Here is a 26,168-nt window from a genome sequence, read left to right as displayed (position 1 = left end):
AACAGTTTATTCTTTTACTCCCACAATCTTTTCTGATTTTGTTGGTTTGATTGGTTTGGAAGGTTTATGTTTAAATGGGAAACTAAGGATAAAGATTATTGAAGATATAACTGAATTAACAGCATACATCCAAACAGTTAATCCAATAGTACCAGAAGGGAAGAATGGGAATGCTAATAATCTTTCAACATACCAAGGAAATACACCTTCACTAAGATAAAATAAATGAGTCTTTCTTGCAAATATTCTAAAGAACCATAAAGGTAATGTAGTAACCACCATAATAACCAATCCCGTTAATTTATTAATCTTTACTTTATTTCCAGATATAATTTCATTTAAATCTTGAATTTCTTTAGTTAATGAATCACATTTTCTATTTAATTTTGTCCATTTAGCATATTGATCTTGTGCACTAATACTTCTCTTTTGTTTATTAATTTCATGTAATTCTTGTTTCTTAAGATGTAATTGAGTAAAATTGGGAGTAAGATTAAATCTTGTACCTAATTGAATATAACTTAACCAAATGAATTCTTGAATTGTTGATTTACCAATTGTTGATATTAATTGTTTAAATATAAGAACTAAGAATACCGATATGACAACCGTATAAGGATCAAAATCAATTGTTAGCATGGCCATCTTGGAACTACTACTATCACTATACTATCTAGTCTACTGGAATTGGAATTAGAACGGAAAGAAGAGAAGAGAAAAAAACAGTACGTATGAATTGGAAGCAAGATTTAGGTCAGACTCATTTGGTAGGGCTGACTTGAATTCAATGGACACACAGTGAGAGAACAGCGCAAGGCGAAAAAAGATTTCAAGGCGAAAAGAAAATTTTGATGTGTTTAAGTTTAAAATTGATGATTAAACCAAAGAGATTAGACACATCACTAAAGTAATTATCATCTAAAAGGGAAGAAGTAGCCTGTTAATAGATTAGACCAACAACCAACTTCAACCATCATACAAACAAAGTTTCAGTAGAAGATCAACATTTCATTTCATTTAATTAATAATTTTTACTTTAATTTAATTTTTTCTTTGCTGGAATCAATACCCGTAGAATTCCAACACATCGACTAACCTACTCAGCACACACCCTATACAAACATATATATATATACGATCCACAAATCATGCCAACTGATCAAGAAGAAGAAGACTTCAAACCTTGGATAGAACAATTCTGTGCCTTATATGGCCATGATTATTTTGTTCCAGTGGCACAAGAATTCATTGAAGATGATTTCAATTTAACTGGTTTATCATCACAAGTTCCATATTATAGAGAAGCGTTATATACCATATTAGATTATCAGGTGGAAACTAGAGAAGACGCAGAAGCAGCAGCCAATAACAGTAATAACAATAACAACAGCAATAAGGATGGAAAGAATGGGAATAATCGTAATAATAATAGCAAAAAGTCGACAACCAGCAATGCAGAATTGCCTAATAAAGCCCTTTTGGCCCATTCAGCAGAATTATTATATGGATTAATTCATGCCAGATATATCATTTCAAAACAAGGATTAACCGCCATGGCATCAAAATTTGAAAGAAATGATTTTGGATCATGTCCAAGATATTTCTGTGATGGAATGCATTTAATCCCAGTAGGATCAACCGATATACCAGGACAAGAAACTGTTCGATTATATTGTCCATGCTGTAATGATATTTATGTGCCTTCAAGTTCAAGATATTTAAATATAGATGGAGCATTTTTTGGTACTACATTCCCCGGATTATTAGTTAAAATGTTTCCTGAGATTGAAAATCAATGTAGAATAAGAATAAATAAATTTAGTAATAATGATTTTGGATTAAAATTATTTGGATTTAAGATTCATGAATTAAGTACAAGTGGTCCAAGAATGAAATGGTTAAGAATGCATCCAAAAACTGCTGAAGAAAAAGCAGAATATGAAACTTGTGAATTAGGAGTGCCTAGATATATAACGGATAATAGTGATCTTGAGGATGATGCAAGTGATATGGATGATGTCAGTGATGAAGAAGAAGATGATGATGATGATAGAACCATGGCGAGTGAGTGAACGTGTAACCGAGGCATCTAAGTGAATAATTTATGTAGAAATGGTAAATCTTTTTTACTACGAGAGAAATAAATGTATATTATTATTAATTAATTATCTAATGAGTCAAATGGACTGGCTTTCCAGGTTCCCATTCTTTAATTGCATTTTGTATATTAACCCAATATTTCAATTGAATACCAAGCATCATAAGTTCATCCCAATTGGAACCACCTTCTTGAATTACTTGTTCAATTAAATTTTCACTATTTTCAATTCTTGAATTATTTTCAATTTCTAATCCTTCAAATTCTGATTCCAGATTGGCTAATTCTAATTGTTCATGAGCTTCTAAAACTTCCATTAAGATATTTTTATATTCTAAAGAATCTTCCATAGATTTATTTTGATGTTCAGATATAATCCTCTTGGATACATCATCTTGAGTTATATCTAAATGATCAGGATGATTTAATTTTATATAATGAGCAATTCTTGTATATGGATTCTTTAATGTCACATATCCTCGATTAATAACCGATGAAAAGTCATTTTTACTACTATCATTAGTTCTATTATCCAGTAGGAAACTTGAACCTATAAGAACATCTGGATGGTTTTCACTTTGTAATTCTCGATATTCTCTTCTTAATTGTCTTGGATTAATTAAAAATGAATCCTTTGGTGGTCCACCATTTGGGAAACTTTTAGGAAATAATTGAAAATATGAAGTTATTGGACGGACACCATTAGTTGTATATCTCCGCAATAACGACAATTGACTAGGGTATCTTATTAACCTTTGTAGAAACATCCTTTTAATTGGTTTTCCCAAGATGATCTAGCCAAGAAGAGATGGAAAATAAGGGGGGGCTCAGGTCCAGCGAAAAATCTCTCTTTCTGCCTAACTTCTATTTTTTCTCGTACCACCGAATAATTTAAGTTCCTATTTGCGTCCCATCTGATTACTTTTGTCAGCCCTACCCATTTCTTCCAAAATCAGAGTAGATTAGTAATAGACAGATGTTTAAGAAAAGAACAGTCAAGACTAAAGACAATGATAACACAACCAAGAGGAAACTCAAAGAATTAGAAGAAGATCATGATCAAGATGATCCCACCCCCATAGAAGCGATCACTAAAAAGCCACTTCTACGCAAATCATCAAATCCTCCCAGTATAGCAAATCAAATCAGAAGATCAAGAACTCCTTCTAAACAGAACACACCTAATATTCAAGAAGATGCAGAGTCTCTAGATACGGATGCAGCCAAACCAACCAATTCTAATAGAAGTATAATCAAAGCCCCACCAAAAAACATCAATATCACAACCATAACAGATTTCCAACCAGATGTATGTAAAGATTTCTGGCAAACTGGATATTGTGGATATGGAGACACATGTAAATTCCTTCATATCCGAGATGAATCACGACAAAAGAAACCAGTTGAAAAAGATTGGGAAAATGTAATCACTAAACCATTGAAACAAGATAAACAACAAGATGAGATTGTTCCATTTAAATGTGTGATATGTAAGCAAGATTATAAATTTCCGATTAAGACTCTGTGTGGGCATTTGTTTTGTAAAGCGTGTTTCTTGGATAGGTTTAAACAAAAGAAGAAACTGGGGTGTTTTATTTGTGGACAGGATACGAATGGGGTAATGATACCGATACTGAAAACTGAACTAGATACATTGATTGCGTAAGCAACGCGAAGAGCAGCACGAAGGTGTTGCGAGGTGTTGAGCTTACTTGTAAAGAGTATGCGTACTACAAGGGAATATCTGCAGATTGGTGAGCCAATAGATTAGGTTCATCTATGTACAAAATTATATAATTTATAGGCTGCGTAAGTAAATAAATGAAGAGTTTTATCTTCAATTCTATACAAATCCAGATTGTTGCTGTTCACCAACAACAATATCATTAGTTTGACGTCTGCCCCCAAACCCTCTCGTATTACTTCCCCTAGTATCCAGTCTAACGTATTCCATACGTTGTTGTCCTGCTCCACCTCTTCCAAACTCCGGCTCATTCACCACATCTCGTTGTGTCCCCACGTATTGAACCCCTCTACTCGATGCCCGAACTTCCACCATCTTTTCAAGATATCCATAAATCAACCCAGCATTTCTAGTACTACACCCATGCATCCAACCAAAAAAAACTCCAATAAGTGGAGGAAAAGTAATAATCAAATCCCACACAATATTACTCTGTAATTTCAATATCAATTTCTGCGGCAAATTGAAATTCTCTTGGGCAATGGTAATTAATCTAGAATGAACAGCATACATGATCAAAGGTCCAATCATGGGCAAGAAAAATACCGCCAATGAAGCGGACCCAATTCCACAATTCATCCCTACACCACAAGATCCGAGGAAACAATTATCATGGGTCCATGCTTGGGATTGGATCTTTTTCCAGGCTTTTTGTTCTTTCTTTGTAGTGAGGTTGTTTGGAAGTCGACGTTTGTTGCCTTGTTCGTCTTGATATGGGTCGACGATTTTGTCGAAGTGTTCTTCGGCGTAGTCGTTGACATAGTCCATGACGATGTCATAGCCGGGAAGACTCTGTATTTGTTGTTGTAGTTGTGACATTCTTAGCTTGTTTGCTTGTTGTGTTGTGCTGTATAGAGATCAGGTGTTATGAAAAAGAAGACAGGTATGTTATGTGTGTGAATGATTGAATCTATTTGCTTCATCGGAGATTTTATAAAAAATTATAGCAACCGATCATGCATCGGTACAATGTTTCGGCAATTAAAAAGTTCGTTTATGCGCATTGCATTGCAGTGAACCGTTTTTTATTTTTTAACAAAGTTTTGTTCAATTACGTGTTTATCAATTCCGTCCAATGATGATTCACTTCCCAATAATTGATTTCTAAAAGCTCTTTGGAATAGGATGAATGTAATCTCAAAAACAAGGGAGCTTAAGCCATTCAGCAACACCGCTTGAGCTTGTGCAATTGTGTTACAAGAGTCTCTGCCTTGGAGAGAAAAAGGGTCCTTATGGTAGGTGGGTCAAAAACCTCGACTTTTCGAAGACCAGTACAAATGGCCCATCAATATTTTTCAAAAGAAGAATCCATTAATGATAGAATTCGAGGGTTGACTATTAGCACCAGTTGAATTGACTTTTTATTTTAAGATTTACAGTATTTGCAATTTCTTTCTTCCTTCGGATTCATCCCAATTGAGAAATGTATTTTTAGGAAGGATTTTTTTTCACACCCACGAGGCAATAACACACAAGAATTTGAAAATCTCCACCACTTCTTTTTCAGCCTTATCAACCACTTACCCTTTTATCTACACATATATAACCAAAGAATGTTTGAAAGGCCGGAAGGCATAGAGAATTGTCGAATCTGGGTCGATGGCTGTTTTGATTTCGCCCATCACGGTATGTCCCCCTTCCCCTAACCCTATCAGTCGTACCCATCATTACTAACTCCCTTTCCAATTAGGCCACGCTGGGGCAATGTTACAAGCCCGTCAATTGGGTAAAGAACTCTATGTCGGAGTCCACTCCGACTCCGAAATCCTCCATAATAAGGGCCCCACCGTCATGAAATTAGACGAACGTATGACGAATGTCCAAGCATGTAAATGGGTCACCAAGGCGATTGAAAATGCTCCCTATGTCACCGATCCGGGGTTTATGGACGGATATGGGTGTAAATATGTCGTGCATGGGGATGATATAACCACGGATGCCAATGGTGAGGATTGTTATCAAGTGGTGAAAGATATGGGGAGATTTGTGATTGTTAAGCGGACTCCGAATATAAGTACGACTGATTTGGTGGGGAGGATGTTGTTGATGAGTAAAGAACATCATTATCCTAAGGTTTGTTCTAAGAATAGTGAAGTGTTGTTTGGGGAAGATAATTTGGAAAAATTTGAGAAGTATGCTAGTGATGAAACTGGATTAAAACCTGGTTCGGCGGTTTATGTGAATTATAAAGATGAATTGAAGGAGATTGTTAAACCAAGTGTTGAGATTGGTGAGAAGGTAACTAAGAATATTGTTTATATTGATGGGGGATTTGATTTATTCCATCCTGGTCATATTGAAATATTAAAGATTGTTTATCAAAGAGCACAAGAATTGAATGCCATAGTGCTAGTTGGTCTTCATGACGATTCTACTATTAATGAATATAAAGGGCTAAATTACCCAATTATGAATTTGTTGGAAAGATCATTATGTACGTTACAATGTAAATATGTTCAAGCAGTAGTATTAGGAGCTCCATATAAACCAACCCCAGAATTCTTTGCTAGATTACCCGGGAAAGTAATCAAAGTATATCATGGATCAACACCTTTAGAAACTGAGGGTGTGTATACCCAAGTTGAAGATATTTATGAAACTATTGGACAACATAAATATGATCATATGAATACTAAATTCATTGTTGATCGGGTTTTAAATAATAAGAATGCTTATGAAGAAAGACAAAAGAGAAAAGGTTGGAAAGCTGAAATTGAAGCCAAATTAAAAGCAGATGAGTCATCATCTTCTTCATTATCATAAAATTTCGTTAAAAATTCATTCTATTTAGAAATACATAAAATATGAACACATAAAACTCATTATCATCATCGTAATACAGATGAAATAGCAGTAAGCAGTAAAAGCTGTAGTAAAATGCAAGCATCTATTTTTCGTCATGATTGAGAGCAGCAGAAGAATTGGCAGTAGTAGAACTTTCAGATTCACCACCAAAGATTTCATTATCTAATTTTTGATTCAATTCGCGTAATTTCTCTTGATTAGTTTCATGATTTGAATTTCTTCTAACTGTAGATTTATTATACATTTTAATATCTTCATCATCTAGTTCATCACCTGGTTTACCCCAATTGAAATTACCAGCACCTTCCTTTTTTGTCTTGGTTGGATCACTGTCATAGTAACCATGATGAGTAAACCATTTTGATTCTTGGGCTTTCTGTTCATTGACGTTCCATTTGTTTGTTCTTGTCATATTGACTTTGTTCACTTGTGACTAATTGGTTTGTTAGTTAATTAAATATAAATATAAATTGATATTGATATTGATATTAGAAAGAGAAAGAAAGAAAGAAAGAAAAGAGAAAATTAAAAAAATGGGAATCTAAGTTTATATTTATAGGGAGTATTTAAATAGGGGGGGAGGAACGGAAGAGTCATGAGAGAGTGGAATGATTTTTTTTTATGTGGGGGAAACACAATGAAGGAGATAGTGAGAATAATATGGTACAAAATTGCTCACACGAGACAAAATGTTCGCACTGAAATTATTCAGGGTCATTCGTTTCTCAAAGCATTGGTCCAATCTTCCGTTTTAAAATTAGCGCGGGTCTCGTACTAGAAGTTTCTAGAAAATTAAACTTTTGTCGACCTAATTTTACTTGCATTGCCCCCACCACCACCACCAACAACAACTAAATTATCTTTGATTTTGCAATAAAATTTATAAATTTATCAATGCTTGCAAAGGAACCCATTTGTATGATAATCCATTGATGGTCCTGTCATTGTTAACCTTCCATGAGATCCATCTAGCCGTTTTCCATGGAAATTTTTCAAATTTTTCACAATACGGCAATCAGTCATTCAATTCAATAAAAATAAATTAGAGAGTCATTCATTTTACGGACCAACCAAAAATTCTCAAAACCCAATTTTTTTTTGGTGTGAATTTCTGTGGCTACGCTGTAAAGTCGTGGTAGAATTTTCGGGACTTCGTGCGAAATTTAACTGCCATATCTATTCCTCTTAATAACCTGATTCTTTTCATTGCTAGTCATGACATTACACAAAAATGTATCTATATCACTCAAGTCATATTTGAGCTGACCCGTAGCTTTGTGAAAAGATCAACTCTGTAATATTTAGTCACCCCATCTTAGTTATTGCAATATAATTATGGCGGATAAAATTTATATTTTTTAAGATGACGTTTTTATTGACGTTGAAATGACATGTGCTGTTAGACTTAATTAAATCATTCGCCAAAAATTCTTCTAATTTTTATTCTAGACTTAAACCTTTTATACGAGATCATCTGATCTGATCTGAACAGGGGACACAGAAGGAAAATCTATCATTGACTTATAATTTGCTTTCCTGTGTTTCTTTGAAATAATATTGTAAATTTCAAAATAGTTAATCTCTTCAAAGGAGTTTATTCAATTCATTATGCGTCCACTCATTAACTGGTAACCGCAACCGGTGCGGCTGAGTTTTTTCTTTGTTCTTTGTTTTTTTTTTGCAACCTTTCTTTGTTTCTCAACTTTTTGCAATTTAAAAATCTACAATCTTTTTGTATTCCTATTTTTTACTTTTATCTTTCTATTACAACTTGTTTAAGAAGGATAATAATTCAAGTGTTAATTCCATCCATTTTTCGATTATAGAACTTATACCAGAACTACCATATTCAAAATACTTTTCAAACTTATATTCATTCTCCTTATCCTCACATTCTTGTGAAGCATACTCAAATTACCCGCTTCAAATCAAACACAGAAACTTTTACATATCCACACATACAACACATACACACAAATACATATATATAATGAAGATTCTATTTTTAATACCACTCTTATTAGCCACTTTAACATCTGCCGATAAAGCCCCCAAAATCAAAAAGAACCCAAAAGATATTGTGGCAATTGCTGATTTCCCCTTTGGTGGTGATAAAGAAATTAAAGGAAATGTTATATTTACCGCTAAACAAGGTTCTTCAGTCAATGTTCATTTCGATATGACCGGATTCCCCGCTGATGGTGCTCCATATTATTACCATATTCATGAAAACTCCGTTCCTGCAAATGGTGATTGTGAAGCTGTTGGTTTACATTTTAATCCATATAATGCTTCACCTGATTGTCCAAAACAAAAACATGATGGATATTGTCAAGTAGGTGATTTACTGGGTAAACATGGTTTAGTTAATACAACTTGTTTTGAATTGAAATTTGAAGATCCTTATTTAAGTTTAAATAAAAAATCAAAATCATATATTGTTGGTAGATCATTGGTTTTCCATTATAAAAATATGACAAAATTAGCTTGTGCTGATATTGAATTAGCTGATGATATTAAATTACAAAATTTAATTTTGGAATATACTCAAAGTGATGATTTGGATCAATTACAAGAATTAAGAACTCCAATTGAAGAAGGATATACTTTTGATGAATTGGAAGCATTATCAGCAGAAACTTATGAAGAATTAGAAATTGATGAATTGTCAGGAGTTGCAGGACAAGATGAAAAGAATAAACATTTGGATAAGAATAAGAATTTTACTGATGAATCACTTAAACCTCATTGGAATATATCTAAAAATTATACAAATTTATCTACTCATGGTGTTTCAACTGATTGTGAAAATTCATCACCAAGTTATACAAGTTTAATTACTCCAGTAATCTTGGGATTCTTTGCTGGTATGTTCATTTAGATGTTTGCTGTTATTGGTGTTGTTGTTACAAAAGAATTTGTGTAATTATTTATTTATTTCCTATATATCTCTCATCCATTGGACGTGTTCTTCCATTGGTTCTTTTGTTTAATATATTAATGATTTAAATTGAAGTATACTAAAGTAAAAAAGAATTGAGCAGCTACAATGCAATTTCACATCTTTCAACTTTCTCTATTCCAAACATCCTTATACAATTAATAACAAGCGCTTTCCCTTGATCAGTTAAATCTCCTAAGCATAAACTCATTCTCTTTTTATTATATCTATAATAAAACCGTATAGGAAAGTCCTCGTCTAAAACTCCAGTTTCAAACCATTCAACAATTTGCCATAATGGAGTAATACCAGGAACAACCATTGGTATTTCTTCCCCTCCGACGTCATCAAAATCATAATATATCCCGTACTTAACTAATAATGTCTTTGCAGCTTCCTCTGCCCGTTTTTCAACTTCAGGATTTCCATAAATATTCTCCGCCACATTTGTTAATTTCTTGTCTTTAAATCGACTTTTAGTTACATCTATTGGATATCCATCATTTTCAATTTCTAATTCCTGACTATATTCATCCAATTTATCTTCTTCCCCCATCACAAATAACCTATCTCCTGATATGTACGGTTTTATAATCTCCATGGGGAAATATGTCTCATTAACAATATCTAATATCTCCCCACCGAATTTCCCTTTATACACCATCTTAGGACAATCCTCAATATAATATCCAAGATAATAATACCCCAATCCTAATTCATGACACATTTGAATCTCTTTTAACGCAGATAAGGTACCTAATGATAAATGAGCATAATCAGGATCCCAAACGAAATAAATCGATGATAATATAGTTGGTAAAAAATCAAGTACCGAGAATGCGATTAGTTTATCATCAAGATAATATAATTCATGAGTTGGCCCAATTCGTTTATTCTCTCCAGATACTGTTTGATGATGATCAGGGTTCCAATTCTTAACCCAATTTTGAAGCAATTCCCATTGGGACTCATTCCCATTGATTTCTTCGTCGCTGAATGGAGTATCACATAAAAACCTCTTAAAACTACTCTCATGGACTTCTGACTCCTTATCACCATGGACTTTCATTTGATACTTCTTATACAACTCATACTTCTCTTTCGAAAACTTACTCGGCTCAAACCGTGTTCTAAACCTCTTTGAACCCTGCTGGGCTTTTATCAACCTCGTATAATCAAACTCAGCATGTTTCTTCGGCGGCTCCATTCCATTAGGACAAATCTCTTTTATGAATCGATTAATCACTTTTCGTTGTTCCTTATTCAATTTCCCCAAATATTCAACATTAGTCCTAATCGTAAATTGTCGACAACACGTCCGTAATTGATCCGGTTTATACATAAAACTCCCCGATCGTCTATATCCCTGATTTATAAACTCGTCATAATCCCGGCATGACATCAGAAACACATGAGTACCAATAATGATCGATTGGGGTGGGGGATAGTCTTCTGCATGTTGCTTGCGACTCTCGAGAGAGAAATAATCGGGTTTGGAGAGGTGACAATATCCACATTGTCTGTCTTGGAGATATCGGGGGAGTGATAGTTGTAAGACGGTCATTGAATCGTTTTGAGGGGGATGTGGTAATGAAGTTGATGAACCCATTGGATTGAAGGAATGACTTTGATCTAAATCATGGGTCTATTGGCTGAAATGAAAAAAGGTAAACTTACCCGGATTGGTAATCCTCGCGCTACCATTCAGTACGGCTGACTTGTTTGGTTAATGATACGAACTGTTTGACCTCTTATATAGTTTTGGGCTACAGTGGGAAGTATTCAACTGGGGATCATTCTTATAAATTGTGAGAAGTTCCACATATAGTAGAAGTTGTTGGTGAAAGATGTAAAGTATATAATGTAAAGTTGCAAATTTTGATCTGTCTTGCGATCCTCTGGTAAACAAAGCTCACAAGTTTGGTTCTTCAAGGAGACCATCAAAGCAACTATTGTGATGATCACATAACCCAGAGTAAAGGATATATGACTATTCTCATATTCAGTCAGCAAATTGTTGTAATTGAATGCAAAAAACAAACTGGGCTAAGGACTGACAGTTGATTAAATCAAAATCTCATAAGGGGCGAAAAAAATAAAAATCATCATCACATTCAATTTTCTATCAAATCATTCAAATTGATTATCAGAAAGGTATTCCATTGGCCATCATACATTATCTGTATATATTACATCAATATCATTATTTAATTAATTCATTAATATTCTATCATTATGAGTTCAGCAAAAACAAGTCCAATTAAAACCAGTCCCACCAAAAAAGTTACAGCATCCACAACAACTGCAACAGCAGAATCATCATCATCCACAACAACCGGCAAAACAGATGATCCATTCTTAGAAACCTCCGCAGCAGTGGACGAAGATGAGTTAGACCCATCAATATTATCCGATCCCGAAGATTATCTAGAAGAAAACGAATCACTTGATATGAATCTCACAAATGGAAATCAAAAGGTTTGGTTAGTCAAATTACCGAGATATCTTATGGAAAAATGGACAAGTGAAGATATGATGAATGGGAAACAATTAGGAATGGTTAAGATTAAGAAAGACATGGGCACCAATGGGAAATTACAAGTGAAATTAGTCCTAAACCAAGAACAAGGCCAATTAATCAAAGATGTCCCACAAGAATATGATATCAAGATGTTGAATACACAAGTGAGGAATTCATATGCGTTTAGTGAAGAGAATTTAAAGAAATTTAAACAAGAATTAACTGAAGTTTCAGGCATGCCACCAACCCCAGCCCCTCCACCACCACAGGCAGATCCTAAAGATACCAAAAAGAAGAAATTCGTGCCCCGGAAACAATTTAAATTCTTCCGTGTCCAAAAACAAGGCACCGATGGACAACCAGTCCGGAAATATATCCCATTTGTGAAAACCATCCCCAAGAAAACGTCATTAATGGGGAAAATCGTTCATGATTGTCAAATCATCCCATCGAGAAATGATCTGAAATATGGGGAAATCTTATTAAATCGACAAAATATAACCCAAGGTCCACCAAGACCTAAAGTGACGCTATTGAATGAAATCCCCGGTGTTATTCAATCGAATGCCGGTCCATCCATTAAAGGAAGTAATACATCCGTGTTTTTGAAATCAACCACGAGTGCAAAGAAGAATGCAGAAGGGAGGGCAATTAGAATGCCAAAGAAGGATTTATTGGATTTATTGTTTCGATTATTTGAAGAATATGAATATTGGTCAATGAAGGGGTTGAAAGAAAGAACAAGACAACCTGAATCTTATTTAAAGGAGTCCCTTGATTCTATTGCAAATTTAATTAAAAAGGGTCCATATACTTCGAAATATAATTTAAAACCAGAATATAGAAAATTGAGAGATGCTGAAAGAGCAGTTAGACTAGGGTTGGATACTACTGAGGATAATGAAAATCAAGATGAGGATGAAGATGAAGAAATGGAAGATGTTGTGTAGTTCCATAGTGTGTGTTTTATAGATTTTCAATATCAGGTTTGAGTAAATTATATTTGTTTCTCTTTTAACGAATCTCCGTTATATATTAAATATACATAGATTTGGGGGATGACACAAGCTAGTTTGTAAACGTTTTAATCATTCACATTCAACTTGATAGAAATTATATTATATCATTACAAAAAAACCATTAACTATTCTTCCATTATATAAAAATTTTTCAACTGTAAGTGAGTTCCTCTATATTATTATTCTCTTGGAAAAAAGGGGGACACACTCTCTAATGAATTTATAAGTTGGTGATCTTTAAGGTTGGTGGTAAAGATTGTTGTAATTTCTTAGCCTTAGAAGCATCGTTAACAACTAAAGTGTATTGGTATCTTGAACCTCTAACCTTGAATTTGGTTTGTTTGAAGACTTTACCATTAGCATTAATCTTCTTGTTAACTTTAACAATAGCAGACTTGATGTCAGCTCTTCTAGCTAATTCAACGAATTCTTTGATATCTTTAATTTCTCTAGCCATCTTTGATTATTTGGTGTATATAATGAGATTAACTGTGGGTTGGGAGGTTGATGATAATTATAGAATTTTTTTTCACCTAACTGATGGTACGGTCGCACAGTAAGAGATTCCATCAATCACTATTAGAGAAAAATCATCTTTGAGATTTTTTTTCGCTCTTCTAGTCGTGTGTAAATCAATTTGCTGCTAGGGTTGCTGCCCTAAAGAGTTGGTTTGTTCACGTGACTTACTGTATGTATGTATCTGCTGCCATAATATCCATATCTAGAATCTACTATCTCATTAATCTATATACTGTTCTCTCCAACACTATTTATTCGTTCCATGGCAGTTATTAATCTCTTAACACTCGTAATCCATCTTCTTGTCTTTTCATCAATCATAATATTAGCTGATTTCTTCTCACCAGTAATTCTCAGTGCACTACTTCTTGCATGAATACCAACATTTAAAACTCCAATTGGCCAAGCAACATTCCCAATACTTAATTTCATATAAGATTCATTTGCTTTTCTATAATCTTGTTGTTGAATATAATAAATTATTGTTGATAATGAAGTTAACATATCATCATTTAATTTATGAGTTCTTAATTTATATAATAATTTAACTATATAACGCTTAGTCTCATGTAATATGGCTTCATCATTATTGCCTGGGGTAGGATGTTTTTCCCATTGTTTAATTAATTCTTTTACGAATACTCTTATTTTCAAATATAATTCTTGTTTATGTTTTTGAAGATTAGTGATTAAATCTAGTGATATGAGTTGTTGTGAAGGATCTTGATATAATGGAGCTTCTTGATCTAACCATTGTTTATATTTTGTATTTTTGGATTCATGTTGTAATAATAGCTGTAATTGATTGACTTTTTCTTCTTTTGATAAGGAATTGTCTAATTGACCAAATTGAGATAGTTTGGCATTGAGTTGTTCTTCAGGGATGTCTGTTTCATCCTTACTGCGTGGAGTCGTTGGGGTTTCATTTCGTGTATTTGGTTCTTGGTTGGACGCAATTGGCTGTTCTTCAACTATCTTCGAAGGAGATTCTACTTCCACCGAGGGATGATTCTTTTCCACTTGGTTATTTGAATCAGGAACTGATTGTTGTTTTGATTTCTTAACTTTATTCTTTTTAGTTTGTACATTCTTTCTCTTCTTATTAATTTCTTTCGATAGAAGTTTCGAGAAATCCATATTTACAATAATCGTGTGTATACCCCACAAAAGTATTGCTTGATTATGCTTCTACTTTAGTTATCTTTGTTAGTTACTTATTAACATATGCTTTTTCTTACCACTTAAGCTTGGAGTTTCTTAGGAACTTATAGTAGATAGAAGATACTAGTTAGTAGAGGGGAGTCCTAAGTGAAATGTGTTGTGTGGATATGTGTGGATGTGTTGTTAACTCATCGGGATTAAGAAAAAAAAATTAACCGAAAGTGAATCAGAAATCAAAAATATGAGCGGCAACGGGAGACTCACAGACTCAATTTAAACAGGCATATGATATTTTTTTTCAATTCAATTTCATACTCACATTCTTTTGACTTATACAAATTCTATACAAATCAAATCAACCAACTTATATTTTAATTAATATTCTTCTTCTTTTTCTGCTTTTTAATCGATTTAATCAATAATTACAATTTATAAATAATTTAACCTTTGTTTCTATTGTTGTTGTTGTTATTGACTACCACTGGCAAAACCTAGTATCCCCTTATTATAGCAACTAAAAAAAAGTTTCACACCGATATTACACTACCACTCAACAATAATATATTAACCATACATTGATAGAGACTATACCCAGTGCAATGTCACGAAACGAATCAAGTTCTTCAAGAGGTAAGAGTTCTTATAAATCAAATACTGATGATATAAGTAGTATAGACAATACTATTAATGATCCTGAGAATATAGATGGTGGTTCTGATGAATTAAGAGCACAATTTAGTTCAACAACATTTACAACTCCATTACATAGAAAACCTCAAGCATCTCCATTATTATCTTCAACTCCACCTGCTGTTTCAAAGGCATTGGTTAAAGCATATCCTTATTTATTAATTGTTAATAAAATCTTATCAATTGTTACTTGGACTAATGAAGATTATTGGTTAAATGTGATAATAATGTCATTATATTCAATGATTGTATTATATTTTGAAAGTTTAGTTGTTTGGTTTGGTCATTTAATAATTGTTGGTATATTAAGTTCTTATGCTATATTGAATCATAAAATAATAGAAGAAGCAAGTTTATATCCAACTTTGGATGATGTTGTCCAAGCTTTAACTGCTTCATGTATTAAAGCTGATATGTTATTAAATCCAATAACTTCCTTGAGTTTAACTGCTTATGATATCAAAAGACTTTTATTTACCACGTTATTTTTAACACCAATTTATTTGATTATAACTTTCTTTTTAATTAAACCAAGAATCATTTTATTAATTACTGGATTATTCCTTTTATCTTATCATTCATCATATGCAAGAGTTACAAGAAGAATCCTTTGGAAAATGAAATTAGCAAGATTAATATGTTTTTATCTAACTGGTTTAGATTTCTCTAAAGCTAAAAATCATTCATTATTTGCTGCTGCATTTGCAAAAGTTCAAAAAAATTCCGGATTTGATAATCTTACCAGGAATACCAATACCAATAGCAAACCAATTAGATTTACTTATGTAATTTATGAAAATCAAAGAAGATGGTTAGGTATTGGTTGGACATCAAATTTATTATCTTATGAAAGAAGTGCCTGGACTGATGAATTTTTAAATGAACTGTCATCAATTGAAGAATTTAAATTACCAAATGCTTCAGATTCAAATAATCCTTATGATAATAAATTAAATGGTGCCCATTGGAGATGGGTTGATAAAACTTGGAGATTGGATTTAACTAATGATGGAGCTATTACATTACCTAATTCAAAAAGATCAAAAACTACTGCCAATCCTGGCAATGATGAAGGATTTATATATTATGATAATACTTGGAAAAAACCAACTACTGAAGATACTTATTCAAAATATACAAGAAGAAGAAGATGGATCAGGACTGCAGAATTAGTATTTGATGATTCTCCAGCTGCTGCTGCTGCTCCCACTGTTGAAGATGAACAACCAGCACCTCCAATTGTTGATGATGTAAAAGCTACAGGATCTTTAATTAGTGAATCTTCAGCTAGAAAAATAAAAAGTTTACGATTTGCTGATGAAGAAGAACATAATAGTCAACCACTTACTGAAGATATTGCAGATTTATCTTCGGAAGCTACTATGGATAGTGATGATGTTTCAACTATTGATCAAGACAAACTGAAATCGCAAACTACTACTACTACTAGTGGTAGTGATAGTAATGGAGGAATTGTGCCGGAGACTTCAGTATCTCCTGATAAGAAACGAGATTGATTCGATTTTGTTAAGTTAAGTTTATTAATTATTTAATTCTTTTTCTACTTTCTTTATTTAATTTTATGTGTAAAATACCGAAATCTTTTTATGGAATGTAAAAACAACAACAACTCAAACTATATCAATATCGATATCTGTGTAACTTTTGTTAGCCTTTTATAGATGGTTGCAAAAATCTCATCTAATTCTTCAATTGAATTTCTCGATGCAACGAAAAAAAAATTCATTGACCAAAGTTACATCATCATTGGCAACAAGTCATCGCGTGAATTGTAAGACTAATACTATGTCAAATAAGAACCTTATACTTGCAGTGATTGCAACGGCAACTGCCACTGTCGGCTTAGTAGAATGCTATCACGCATATGAACGCACCCGCAACAACAAATCCACTACCCCAACCTCATCTCCACCTACCTCATCCACCACCACCTCATCAAAGAAACCCCATTCAGAAGAATTAATCAGAGAACAGCTCGCCAGAAACTACGCCTTCCTAACCGAAGACGGCATGGCCAAAGTCCGTAATCAACGTATCGTAATCGTAGGTTGTGGAGGAGTTGGATCATGGGTTGCTACAATGTTGGTTCGATCAGGAGTTGAAAGAATTAGAATTATAGATTTTGATCAAGTTTCATTAAGTTCATTGAATAGACATGCTGTCGCTGATTTAAAAGATGTTGGAATATCAAAAGTGGATTGTTTGAAATCGCATTTATTAAAAATTGCTCCTTGGGTTGATATTGATGCTCGTAATCAATTATGGAATATTGATGTGGCTGATGAATTAATATATGGAGATGAATTTGAACCTTCTTTTGTAGTTGATTGTATTGATAATCTTGATACAAAATTGGATTTATTAACTTACTGTCATACCAGGAAAATCCCCGTGGTTTCATCAGGTGGAGCAGCATGTAAATCCGACCCCACCAGGATTAATATTGCTGATCTTTCCAAAACTGAAGAAGATCCATTATCAAAAAGAATTCGAGTCATACTTAAAAAACGAGGTATAACCACCGGAATCCCCGTCATTTTCTCCGCCGAAAAACCCGATCCAAGAAAGGCAAAATTATTACCCTTACCTCAGGATGAATTCTCCAAGGGGTCTGTTGATCAATTATCTGCGCTTAAAGATTTCCGTGTCAGGATCTTGCCGGTATTAGGTACCATGCCGGGGATGTTTGGATTAGCAATTGCAACATATATCCTAACCACCGTTTCCGGATATCCTATGGAACCAATAGAGGGGAAGAATAGATATAAGATTTATGATGATATTTTACAAAGTCTTGCCGGACAACAATCAAGAATCGGTAAGCCGGATCAAAGAGTACAAATCTCCTTGAGTGATGTTAATTATATTTTGGAAGAAGTGTTTAGAGGAAAATCACCCATTTCTCAATATTCTACCCGATTGACATTGTCGAGATGGAAACCGGATCAAGAGATTTCGTTCCAGAATGTGGTGGTTATGACTAAAGATGAACAAAGAATGCATGAAAAGAGGGTTTTGTTGGGTGGTGAATCGGTGGAAGATGTTTATTCAAAGGAGGTTATTGAACTTGTTAATTCAAGATTTGAAGATGAAAAGTATTATTCTCAGTTTCGCTAGTTAGGTTTGTATTTATAGACAAAACTCTATAGACAGAACTCTATAGACAAATACTATAGAATGTATTATTTATATCCCAATGCATATTTGTCCATCTCTGCCTCTCCCTCTCTGTGCCCCTCGGACTTTCACATGACACCGGTTTTAAAACTGAAATCCGAACGATAAAATCCGGCAAAATAATTTACGGGATGGCGTTCATTTCGGTCCCAGCCATGAGAAAAAAATTTCAGTTCCACACCAACCCTGGAGAACCCTTATCAAACCAACTCCAGTAAACTCAGTACAACCCAGAATCTGACATGTTCAAGTTCAACCCCTTGCGAACGTCCGCCTGGTCTCACATAAGACCCTCCAGAATAATACACAACTACAAACCCCAACAATTTTTCACTCGGTTTGCATCTAGTTCCACCACCACTGGAACGAAACCAAAAGGATTAAAAGCATTAACAAAAGCCTACGGATGGGCTGCATTGGGTGTATACCTCGGCCTTAGTGCTATTGATCTACCCATCTGCTATATTGTCGTCCATTCTATGGGAAGCGAAAAGATTGAATATTATCAAAATAAATTAAAATTAGCATTTGGATATGGTGGATTAGAAGAAGAGGAATTCAAAGTACAACAAGAACTTAAACGATTAGAACGTGACCTTGAATCGGAGAATGACCCAAATGGGAATGGGAATGGAGGGAAGAAGGTGGATTGGTTTAAATATATCATAAGTCAATTCTCATGGACTGAGTTTGCTATTGCGTATGGGATTCATAAATCATTTATATTCATTAGATTACCAATCACGGCTGCGATTACTCCTGGGATTGTGAAGATTTTGAGACGGTGGGGGTTTAATATTGGTGCAAAGGGGTTCCAAACCGTTTCAACTAATCTTACTGCAAATGCAATGAAAGATGTAACTGCTTCATCGGCAAAGTTTGGTACTACCCCTACTGCAAAGAAGAAATGGTGGTGGTTCTTCTAAGTGGGTCTTCTAAGTTTCTTATAGATTTTCATATACATATACATAGACCCATTGCTTTGTTTAATTTCCTTGTAAATACTTTTGACATTAATTAAATAATAAATAAAGAGAGACAATGTTTTCTATACATTTTTATAATAATAATATTAATGATGCCGTAAACTAGATGCTCAATAATTTCTTTGCTCTTTCATAAACAAAGAATGAACATGAAACCATAGGAATAACTTTCATATATCCAATACTCAACCCAATAAAGAATCCTCTTGTTCCACCTTCTTTCCAAATCAATTTTGCCGTTTGACTAAATGAAAGGAATTGACCTTGATTGACCGCTCCTCCAACTTGCATTCTTCTTCTTACAACTTCAAATGGATATGCCGCCGTTTGTGAACACATCCCGGCAAGTCCCCCAGCTATCAATTGTGCATATGCTTTCAAGGGAGCTCTTGTATCTCTTGATGATTTTTTCCCTGGTTGTCTATTTTTATTTAGAACCATTACTTTTTTAAATGTTTTAGGTTGAACTGTATATGGAGCCAATAATTTCGATCGTAATACATCATGTAATAAATCATGAGTATAGAAAGATACCCCAGCATAAGGAATCATTCCCATAATTGTAGGAGCAAATCCACGATAAAAATTACTTATTCTTTGTATTCGAGGGGGGAAAGTTTCTCTCATATATTTCAACCAAGAAGGATCACTTCTTCTAGGGGGAGGATTTTCATTAAAGATTAAACTTATAGTAGATGCTAATCTCCCCTTACGATGTTTCATAAACTGTTCATGACCAGGATGTACTTTGGTATGGGTCAAACTTCTAGTTTCAAATGCTAATCTAACTCTAACAAGATCTAAAGGATAAGTACAGAATACCGATGCTAACCCAGATAAAGAACCAGCCATAAATCGTCTAGGTGCAGTCTCATAAGAATCATTAGGAATTAAAAATGATCTAATTTGTTCATAGGCAACAAATTTAATAGCAGCATAAGGGAAAATACGCAACAAAGTAACTGAATGCCCCTGATATAATCCAGCAAATCTGTCAGTATGCCAAATATGTTTCCCAGCTAATATTAATCCTCTTGTTGTTCCTCGATATTTTAAAAATTCGGGATTTGAAGTTTGAAATAAAATCTTAATTCTATCTAAAGGTGCAACTAATGTTTTGGCAGCACTTCCTGCCATCCCTCCTGCTACTCCTGATATAACTACATATTCAAGCGATTGTTTATCTATAATTCTAACATCTTCAATCGGAGTAGATTGATCATTACTATAATGACCAGGAGCTGGTACTAATTCGAATCCTTCTGGTTGTGGCTCTGGTTGAGGCGGTATTGGATTGTTGGATGTTGCTCTTCCTGTCGGAGGCAATGTAAGTGGTTTCTCTGACATTTTATTTGTATGTGCTGTTGTCTATGCAATATGATGATGATTAATGTGTGTATGAGTTTTTATCTTGAATTCTATTGGTTCTATTTTTAGATGGTTTCTTATTTACAAGGTAGCTCTATCTGTCTGTTCGTGTTTGGTGTCTGTCTTGTCTATCTATCTATGAATCTAATAAAATGACAGATATGTGTTCATTTATGTCTGTCTGTAAATTTTGTTGAATCAGACGTTAATTTATTAATTTAATTTTTAGGTTTTCTCACAGGAACAACAATTTTCTCTCTCTCATTTCTTTTTTGTTTTCTTGTCCGACAAATTTGTTTGTCCCACAAATCAGGAAAGATCGCGAAAAAAAAAGGCGGATTTATGTACAGGAAATGAAAAGGTCACGGAAATGGCCCCTGGGGCGAATAGATGATCAAGTATATGTCATATATATCAACACCCATTCGATTGGGAGGAAAATCATTTGATGAAACAACAATCGTAACATGTTAGTCATTTTAGGGCTTCACTTTTTCCGTAGAGATAGCAACGATTAATACAATATGGTTTTGATCCGCCTCCATTGTGTTACGCATTGCTGCAAAAAATATTGTGGGGTTCTAAATACAAAGGAGAATCTCACAAGATTCAAAAAACGGTTCCCAATGTTCTTTGAAACAGCCTTATTGTTTCTTGGGCGGTTCATATCTTTCTCTCTCTTGCCGACTTCTTCCTGCTAATTTCTAAAATATCAGACCGACCGATTTTGACGAAATTCCAAAAAGAGTCCCACCTGTCAATTTATGTAAGTCCGATAATTTTTTTTTAGGTTTCATTCATTCCAGACAGTCATTTTACTAATATATTGTATGCACTAATTATTAATAAAATTTTACACATTACGGATAATTAATAAATAAAATAATATTAATCCACTATTTACATATAGACGCAACTGTTGATAATAAAGATAAATTATATTTTAAAAGTTTATATGCTATTTATTTATTTAATTTTATGGGGACGGTACGAAAATCAAACAGGGTTCTAGTATTACAAGTATATGTATGTATGTGTGTATGTTATGTATGGGAAAGCAATCTAAAATATATAGGAACGAAAAGCGGTGGTGGGTGGTGGTTGTGGTTGGGTAAAATATAAATAAGTTTTGCAAAAATCAAATCAAACAAAAGTCAAAATCAAAAAAACAACAAAAATCTATAGACATCATAATAACCTTATATATGTATGTGTGGGTGGCTATGTGGGTGGGTATATCATGGATTGCTAGTACATGTGGAACAGCGATATTATCTACTGCTGTTCACACTTGGTGGTCTATATCCTGATGTTCTATCTTTATGATAACTAGATGGAGATCTTCCTCTAATGATTAATGGGGGAGTTTCAATTGAACTTAATAATATAGGTTGAATTTGTAAATCTTCATCTTCAATTATACCCAATAATTCAACATTTAAAGTAAAATATCTTGAATTTGTACTTGAACTTTTAACTCTAATTGAACTTGTGAATTGAATTCTTTCAAATCTAGCAATTCTTGCAATTGAATCACTTGGATAATTCTTTAAACTTGATTCATCTTTCAAAGTATCTAAATTATATTCATTATAATAATCAGCCCTATCAAAAAAGAAAATCTTATTCATAGTTTCCAATTTAGCTCCATTACGTTTATTACAACTAGCTTTAACAGTATCATGATCAGGTAAATCACCAGGAACAGCAGGATAAATTGGTGGAGGGAATTGTGGACCTTTATCTCTTTTTGAAGTATGTTGAATCAATGAAATTGAAACATCATCATCTGAACACTTGGCAACCAATCTGATTGCAAAATAACTAATTTCAACTCGATTTTCACCAGCATGTTGTTGATGATGAGGATGATGGGGATGATTATGAGGTTGGAATCCTCCTCCATTCTTTAAATTTAACCCCTTTTCATAAGTATAAAATTTATTTTGAATAAATCTTGAAAAATCAAAATTCTCGAAGCTGAAAGAAGATACCAAAGTGAAATAATTACGTTTATAACCAATCCAAGTCCCATTCTCACCAATTTCAAACCCTCTATCAATACGAGCATCTAATCTTGGAATAACTGGCATATCATTTGCTTTACAATATACTTCTTGATGTTGTCTAGTTGGACTAAAACGAGGACCAACACGGAATAAATCACTGGATCTTGGAGCAACCTTTTTAAGTGGTGTATCTATAAGATGATCTGATTCACTTGCAGTAGCCAACATTTCTAAATGTTGTTGTTGCAGTTGCGGAGTTGGGGTATGTCTATTTGAGTGTTGTTGGGAAATAGGTTGATGATGTTGAACCATAGCCTGTTGTTGAGGAGTTGGTTGTCGTGAAAGGTGGACTGGAGTATGTTGTCTTTGTTGTTGATGTTGGAGATGGAGTTGTTGTGTTTGTTGGGCCATAGAAGCATGTAAATGATGATGCATTTGAGGTTGTTGTGGTTGAGGGGTATGGATTTGATGAGTCAAATGTTGAGGTAATTGCTGTTGTTGCTGTTGTTGGTATGCTAGCTGTTGACCAAGTTGAGCACTCAAAGCATCCTCTTGTTGATGTTGAGTAAGTTGATGGAATTGTTGTTGCTGTTGTTGGTGTTGTTGTTGCTGTTGTTGCTGTTGTTGTTGATATTGTTGGTAGAGAGTTGCTTGTGGGTGCGACAATATTTGATGATGCAAAGGAACTTGTTGACCGGTGTGTTGCAAATATTGTTGTTGCTGTTGTTGTGCTTGTTGTTGTTGGGAAAGGGAAGGATGTTGTTGTTGAGGCTGTGGAGTATGCAGTTGTGATACTGGAGTATGCAGCATTTGATGAATATGATTCTGTTGGTGTTGCTGTTGGAGGTGTTGAGCTTGTTGTTGTTGTTGGGAAAGGTGGTGTTGATGCATGAGGTGAGGCTGAGGATGCGATAAGTGATGATCAAACCCTTGATGAACAAACAGTTGATGAAGACTATTTGTGTCGTCGTCTTTAATATGAGAAATATTTGCAACACCTGAATTGGCTGCCACAACAGCAGCAGCGGCTGCTGCATCGTCGGCAGCGGAGGTAAGTGTATGCTCTTCAGCTGAGATTGCCATCATCATCTATATGTATGTAACTAACAGGAGGGGGACGGAATGAAGGAAAAAGTTTATTGACTGTTTTGTGGTTTAAAAAAGTTTTGACGCCAAAAGTTTTTTTTTTTAATGAGGAAGAAATGTCTGGATGTTTCAAATAATTTATATTTTTTCTTGCTTTTTTTTGTCTGATGCAGCTATTTTTTTTGTGAATCCGATCTGATTTGCGATGCCGAGCTTTGTCTGTCTGTCTGATTGTCTAAGTGAATGGAACTAGTAATAAGACAACAAAAAATGGAAGGACTATTGATATAAGTTTGATGTTTACCTTTTCTAAATGTCTTTATGTCAGATGACTTTCTTGAAAAAAAGGGGTGTCTTGGAGATAAAAAAATCCTTTTTGTGAAAAAGTTTGTGTATTTAAAAGAAAAAAAAGAAATCAAGAAGAGAGGAAAAAAATCTCTGAAAAAGGTGGAAGACAAAAAAAAGAAATCAAAAAAGAAATTTTTAAAGAATTAGGCTCAAATTGGTCAGACAAACTGTAAAAATGATTTGAAAAATAAAACGGATTTTTTTTCAAACGAAAAATTTTTTATTTTTAATGCAGAGATGAATGGATAAAAAAATTTTTCACCCGTTTGATCATTGTCTGTCAAAACTTAGTTTTTCCAGCGATGATTTTGATTCGATTGGCCAATTCCGGATAACTATGATTGGTTCGATTTCGTCACACTTATACATCATGAATTTCTTCTATTTCTATTTATCAAAAGGAGGGCTTTTAGACTAAAACTAGGGCATGAGATCCTTCTAATTAGACAGGGTTCCATTGAGAATAGTTTCGGTAACTGATAAGAAATTTTACTACAATGGTCGTGTCAGGAAAAGAAATCACAATACCAGCCTGCATCTTACTAAAACAATTCGGTTAGCTCTAAAATTTCACATAACCCTACGAGACAATATCAACTTAGTTGGTGTCAGAGATATAAAGGATGAACCAGTTCGTTAAGTTTCACTCTTGAATCTTTTCGGTAAATATTGTAGTATTTATTCTAATTTATTCGTTTTGTACAGGTATAGATGAACCGTTAACTCGTCTAACCTGCATTCAATTTTTCCTTTGTACATTACAGCAATAGAAACCTCTATTCAGACTATCAACGAAAGAGAAAAGGGTAACCGACACATCAGAGGGTCTACTCCGCCACATATTTGACATACACTTATCTTACTCTTCTTTTAAGTTCTCTAACTATTATTCAAAAATTGAGAACTTACCATTTGGATAATGCACCCTTGGTGATGTCAGTTGAGGTGACGACAAGTACGAAACAATAAGAAGCAAACGTCAAAATAAATAAGCGGTGCGAAATTTCCTGCATATTGAATTTTTTAACCAAATTAAATTAAATTCATTGCAATGCAACCACCTTCAAATCGTACTGGATCTAAAGGTGCATACATACTAGTACTTATGATTTTGCAATAGCCCAAGAGACTGCGAGAGCCAACGTTAGTATACCTGTTGCCGCATGGAAGGTTTATTGTCTATGCGAATCTCTTCTCTCTTGTTTATTAATTCACATTTTATATTGTTCACTCTAAACAGGAGCCATATATGGAACTCGTTTGACCATCGAGGAAGAAGCGACTACAAAGAATAAGCTGAGGAAACAACCCTCGTGACTCTTGGCATACATTTCAAAAAATCTGGGGAAGCACTCCAAGCATGCAAGTTGGAATCGGCAAGACGGTGTTTGTACTCATATTTTCAAATCCCATCGGATAAACTAAACCTTACCCACGGCACAAAAGGAAAATTATCGGCACAAATATTTTATTTTTTCAGTTTATTTTTTTTTTTTCGTTGCAGCAAAAAATAAAAACAATAAACAAACTGTCAAATTGCATTTTTTGTGAAACGACCAATCACAAAGAGCTTTCAATCAATTCGGCACAGTTTGATATAATTATCGCCCTATAGACATTGTCGCCCTTTATTAGGTGAGATTATGTTGTTTATCAAATCTCGGATGTACCCGAA

General features: G+C 34.0%; 17 protein-coding genes across 17 annotated transcripts; 8 read left to right on the top strand and 9 right to left on the bottom strand. All coding sequences in view use genetic code 12, as the record gives it.

Annotated features, from left to right (window-relative positions):
* Positions 1-6: 6 nt before the first annotated feature.
* J8A68_003067 (GET complex subunit) lies at positions 7-645 on the bottom strand (the record flags this gene model as incomplete). Its single annotated transcript, XM_049406883.1, has 1 exon — positions 7-645. The coding sequence occupies one exon, from the start codon at positions 643-645 to the stop codon at positions 7-9; it is 639 nt and encodes a 212-aa protein (XP_049263647.1).
* Positions 646-1,148: 503 nt separating this feature from the next.
* On the top strand, positions 1,149-2,072 carry CKB1 (casein kinase 2 regulatory subunit; the record flags this gene model as incomplete). The annotated part of the gene is made up of 1 exon (XM_049406882.1): positions 1,149-2,072. One exon carries the CDS (start codon positions 1,149-1,151, stop codon positions 2,070-2,072), a length of 924 nt encoding a protein of 307 aa, XP_049263646.1.
* A 97-nt stretch (positions 2,073-2,169) lies between these two features.
* Positions 2,170-2,865, bottom strand: J8A68_003065 (J-type chaperone; the record flags this gene model as incomplete). The annotated part of the gene is made up of 1 exon (XM_049406881.1): positions 2,170-2,865. The coding sequence occupies one exon, from the start codon at positions 2,863-2,865 to the stop codon at positions 2,170-2,172; it is 696 nt and encodes a 231-aa protein (XP_049263645.1).
* A 209-nt stretch (positions 2,866-3,074) lies between these two features.
* Positions 3,075-3,764, top strand: J8A68_003064 (U2-type spliceosomal complex subunit; the record flags this gene model as incomplete). The annotated part of the gene is made up of 1 exon (XM_049406879.1): positions 3,075-3,764. One exon carries the CDS (start codon positions 3,075-3,077, stop codon positions 3,762-3,764), a length of 690 nt encoding a protein of 229 aa, XP_049263644.1.
* A 177-nt stretch (positions 3,765-3,941) lies between these two features.
* J8A68_003063 (uncharacterized protein) lies at positions 3,942-4,661 on the bottom strand (the record flags this gene model as incomplete). The annotated part of the gene is made up of 1 exon (XM_049406878.1): positions 3,942-4,661. The coding sequence occupies one exon, from the start codon at positions 4,659-4,661 to the stop codon at positions 3,942-3,944; it is 720 nt and encodes a 239-aa protein (XP_049263643.1).
* A 734-nt stretch (positions 4,662-5,395) lies between these two features.
* MUQ1 (ethanolamine-phosphate cytidylyltransferase) lies at positions 5,396-6,605 on the top strand (the record flags this gene model as incomplete). The annotated part of the gene is made up of 2 exons (XM_049406877.1): positions 5,396-5,468; positions 5,533-6,605. 2 exons carry the CDS (start codon positions 5,396-5,398, stop codon positions 6,603-6,605), a joined length of 1,146 nt encoding a protein of 381 aa, XP_049263642.1.
* A 124-nt stretch (positions 6,606-6,729) lies between these two features.
* Positions 6,730-7,059, bottom strand: STF2 (Stf2p; the record flags this gene model as incomplete). The annotated part of the gene is made up of 1 exon (XM_049406876.1): positions 6,730-7,059. The coding sequence occupies one exon, from the start codon at positions 7,057-7,059 to the stop codon at positions 6,730-6,732; it is 330 nt and encodes a 109-aa protein (XP_049263641.1).
* Positions 7,060-8,637: 1,578 nt separating this feature from the next.
* SOD6 (Sod6p) lies at positions 8,638-9,528 on the top strand (the record flags this gene model as incomplete). The annotated part of the gene is made up of 1 exon (XM_049406875.1): positions 8,638-9,528. The coding sequence occupies one exon, from the start codon at positions 8,638-8,640 to the stop codon at positions 9,526-9,528; it is 891 nt and encodes a 296-aa protein (XP_049263640.1).
* Positions 9,529-9,691: 163 nt separating this feature from the next.
* Positions 9,692-11,197, bottom strand: J8A68_003059 (arginyltransferase; the record flags this gene model as incomplete). Its single annotated transcript, XM_049406874.1, has 1 exon — positions 9,692-11,197. One exon carries the CDS (start codon positions 11,195-11,197, stop codon positions 9,692-9,694), a length of 1,506 nt encoding a protein of 501 aa, XP_049263639.1.
* Positions 11,198-11,823: 626 nt separating this feature from the next.
* Positions 11,824-13,059, top strand: J8A68_003058 (transcription factor IIF subunit; the record flags this gene model as incomplete). The annotated part of the gene is made up of 1 exon (XM_049406873.1): positions 11,824-13,059. One exon carries the CDS (start codon positions 11,824-11,826, stop codon positions 13,057-13,059), a length of 1,236 nt encoding a protein of 411 aa, XP_049263638.1.
* A 289-nt stretch (positions 13,060-13,348) lies between these two features.
* RPL38 (60S ribosomal protein eL38) lies at positions 13,349-13,585 on the bottom strand (the record flags this gene model as incomplete). The annotated part of the gene is made up of 1 exon (XM_049406872.1): positions 13,349-13,585. One exon carries the CDS (start codon positions 13,583-13,585, stop codon positions 13,349-13,351), a length of 237 nt encoding a protein of 78 aa, XP_049263637.1.
* A 287-nt stretch (positions 13,586-13,872) lies between these two features.
* J8A68_003056 (mRNA splicing protein) lies at positions 13,873-14,784 on the bottom strand (the record flags this gene model as incomplete). The annotated part of the gene is made up of 1 exon (XM_049406871.1): positions 13,873-14,784. One exon carries the CDS (start codon positions 14,782-14,784, stop codon positions 13,873-13,875), a length of 912 nt encoding a protein of 303 aa, XP_049263636.1.
* Positions 14,785-15,407: 623 nt separating this feature from the next.
* J8A68_003055 (peroxisome biogenesis protein) lies at positions 15,408-17,015 on the top strand (the record flags this gene model as incomplete). The annotated part of the gene is made up of 1 exon (XM_049406870.1): positions 15,408-17,015. The coding sequence occupies one exon, from the start codon at positions 15,408-15,410 to the stop codon at positions 17,013-17,015; it is 1,608 nt and encodes a 535-aa protein (XP_049263635.1).
* A 208-nt stretch (positions 17,016-17,223) lies between these two features.
* Positions 17,224-18,636, top strand: J8A68_003054 (tRNA threonylcarbamoyladenosine dehydratase; the record flags this gene model as incomplete). The annotated part of the gene is made up of 1 exon (XM_049406868.1): positions 17,224-18,636. The coding sequence occupies one exon, from the start codon at positions 17,224-17,226 to the stop codon at positions 18,634-18,636; it is 1,413 nt and encodes a 470-aa protein (XP_049263634.1).
* A 302-nt stretch (positions 18,637-18,938) lies between these two features.
* On the top strand, positions 18,939-19,622 carry NAT2 (Nat2p; the record flags this gene model as incomplete). Its single annotated transcript, XM_049406867.1, has 1 exon — positions 18,939-19,622. The coding sequence occupies one exon, from the start codon at positions 18,939-18,941 to the stop codon at positions 19,620-19,622; it is 684 nt and encodes a 227-aa protein (XP_049263633.1).
* A 162-nt stretch (positions 19,623-19,784) lies between these two features.
* LEU5 (coenzyme A transporter) lies at positions 19,785-21,029 on the bottom strand (the record flags this gene model as incomplete). The annotated part of the gene is made up of 1 exon (XM_049406866.1): positions 19,785-21,029. One exon carries the CDS (start codon positions 21,027-21,029, stop codon positions 19,785-19,787), a length of 1,245 nt encoding a protein of 414 aa, XP_049263632.1.
* A 1,292-nt stretch (positions 21,030-22,321) lies between these two features.
* On the bottom strand, positions 22,322-24,148 carry NDT80 (transcription factor; the record flags this gene model as incomplete). Its single annotated transcript, XM_049406865.1, has 1 exon — positions 22,322-24,148. One exon carries the CDS (start codon positions 24,146-24,148, stop codon positions 22,322-22,324), a length of 1,827 nt encoding a protein of 608 aa, XP_049263631.1.
* Between the last annotated feature and the right edge of the window lie 2,020 nt (positions 24,149-26,168).

The sequence above is a fragment of the Hemisphaericaspora subhashii genome (assembly GCF_019202705.1).
Source record: "Hemisphaericaspora subhashii strain CBS 10753 chromosome Unknown scaffold45, whole genome shotgun sequence".
In the NCBI taxonomy this organism is placed as follows: domain Eukaryota; kingdom Fungi; phylum Ascomycota; class Pichiomycetes; order Serinales; family Debaryomycetaceae; genus Hemisphaericaspora; species Hemisphaericaspora subhashii.
This window is presented reverse-complemented; position numbering and strand designations above follow the sequence as displayed.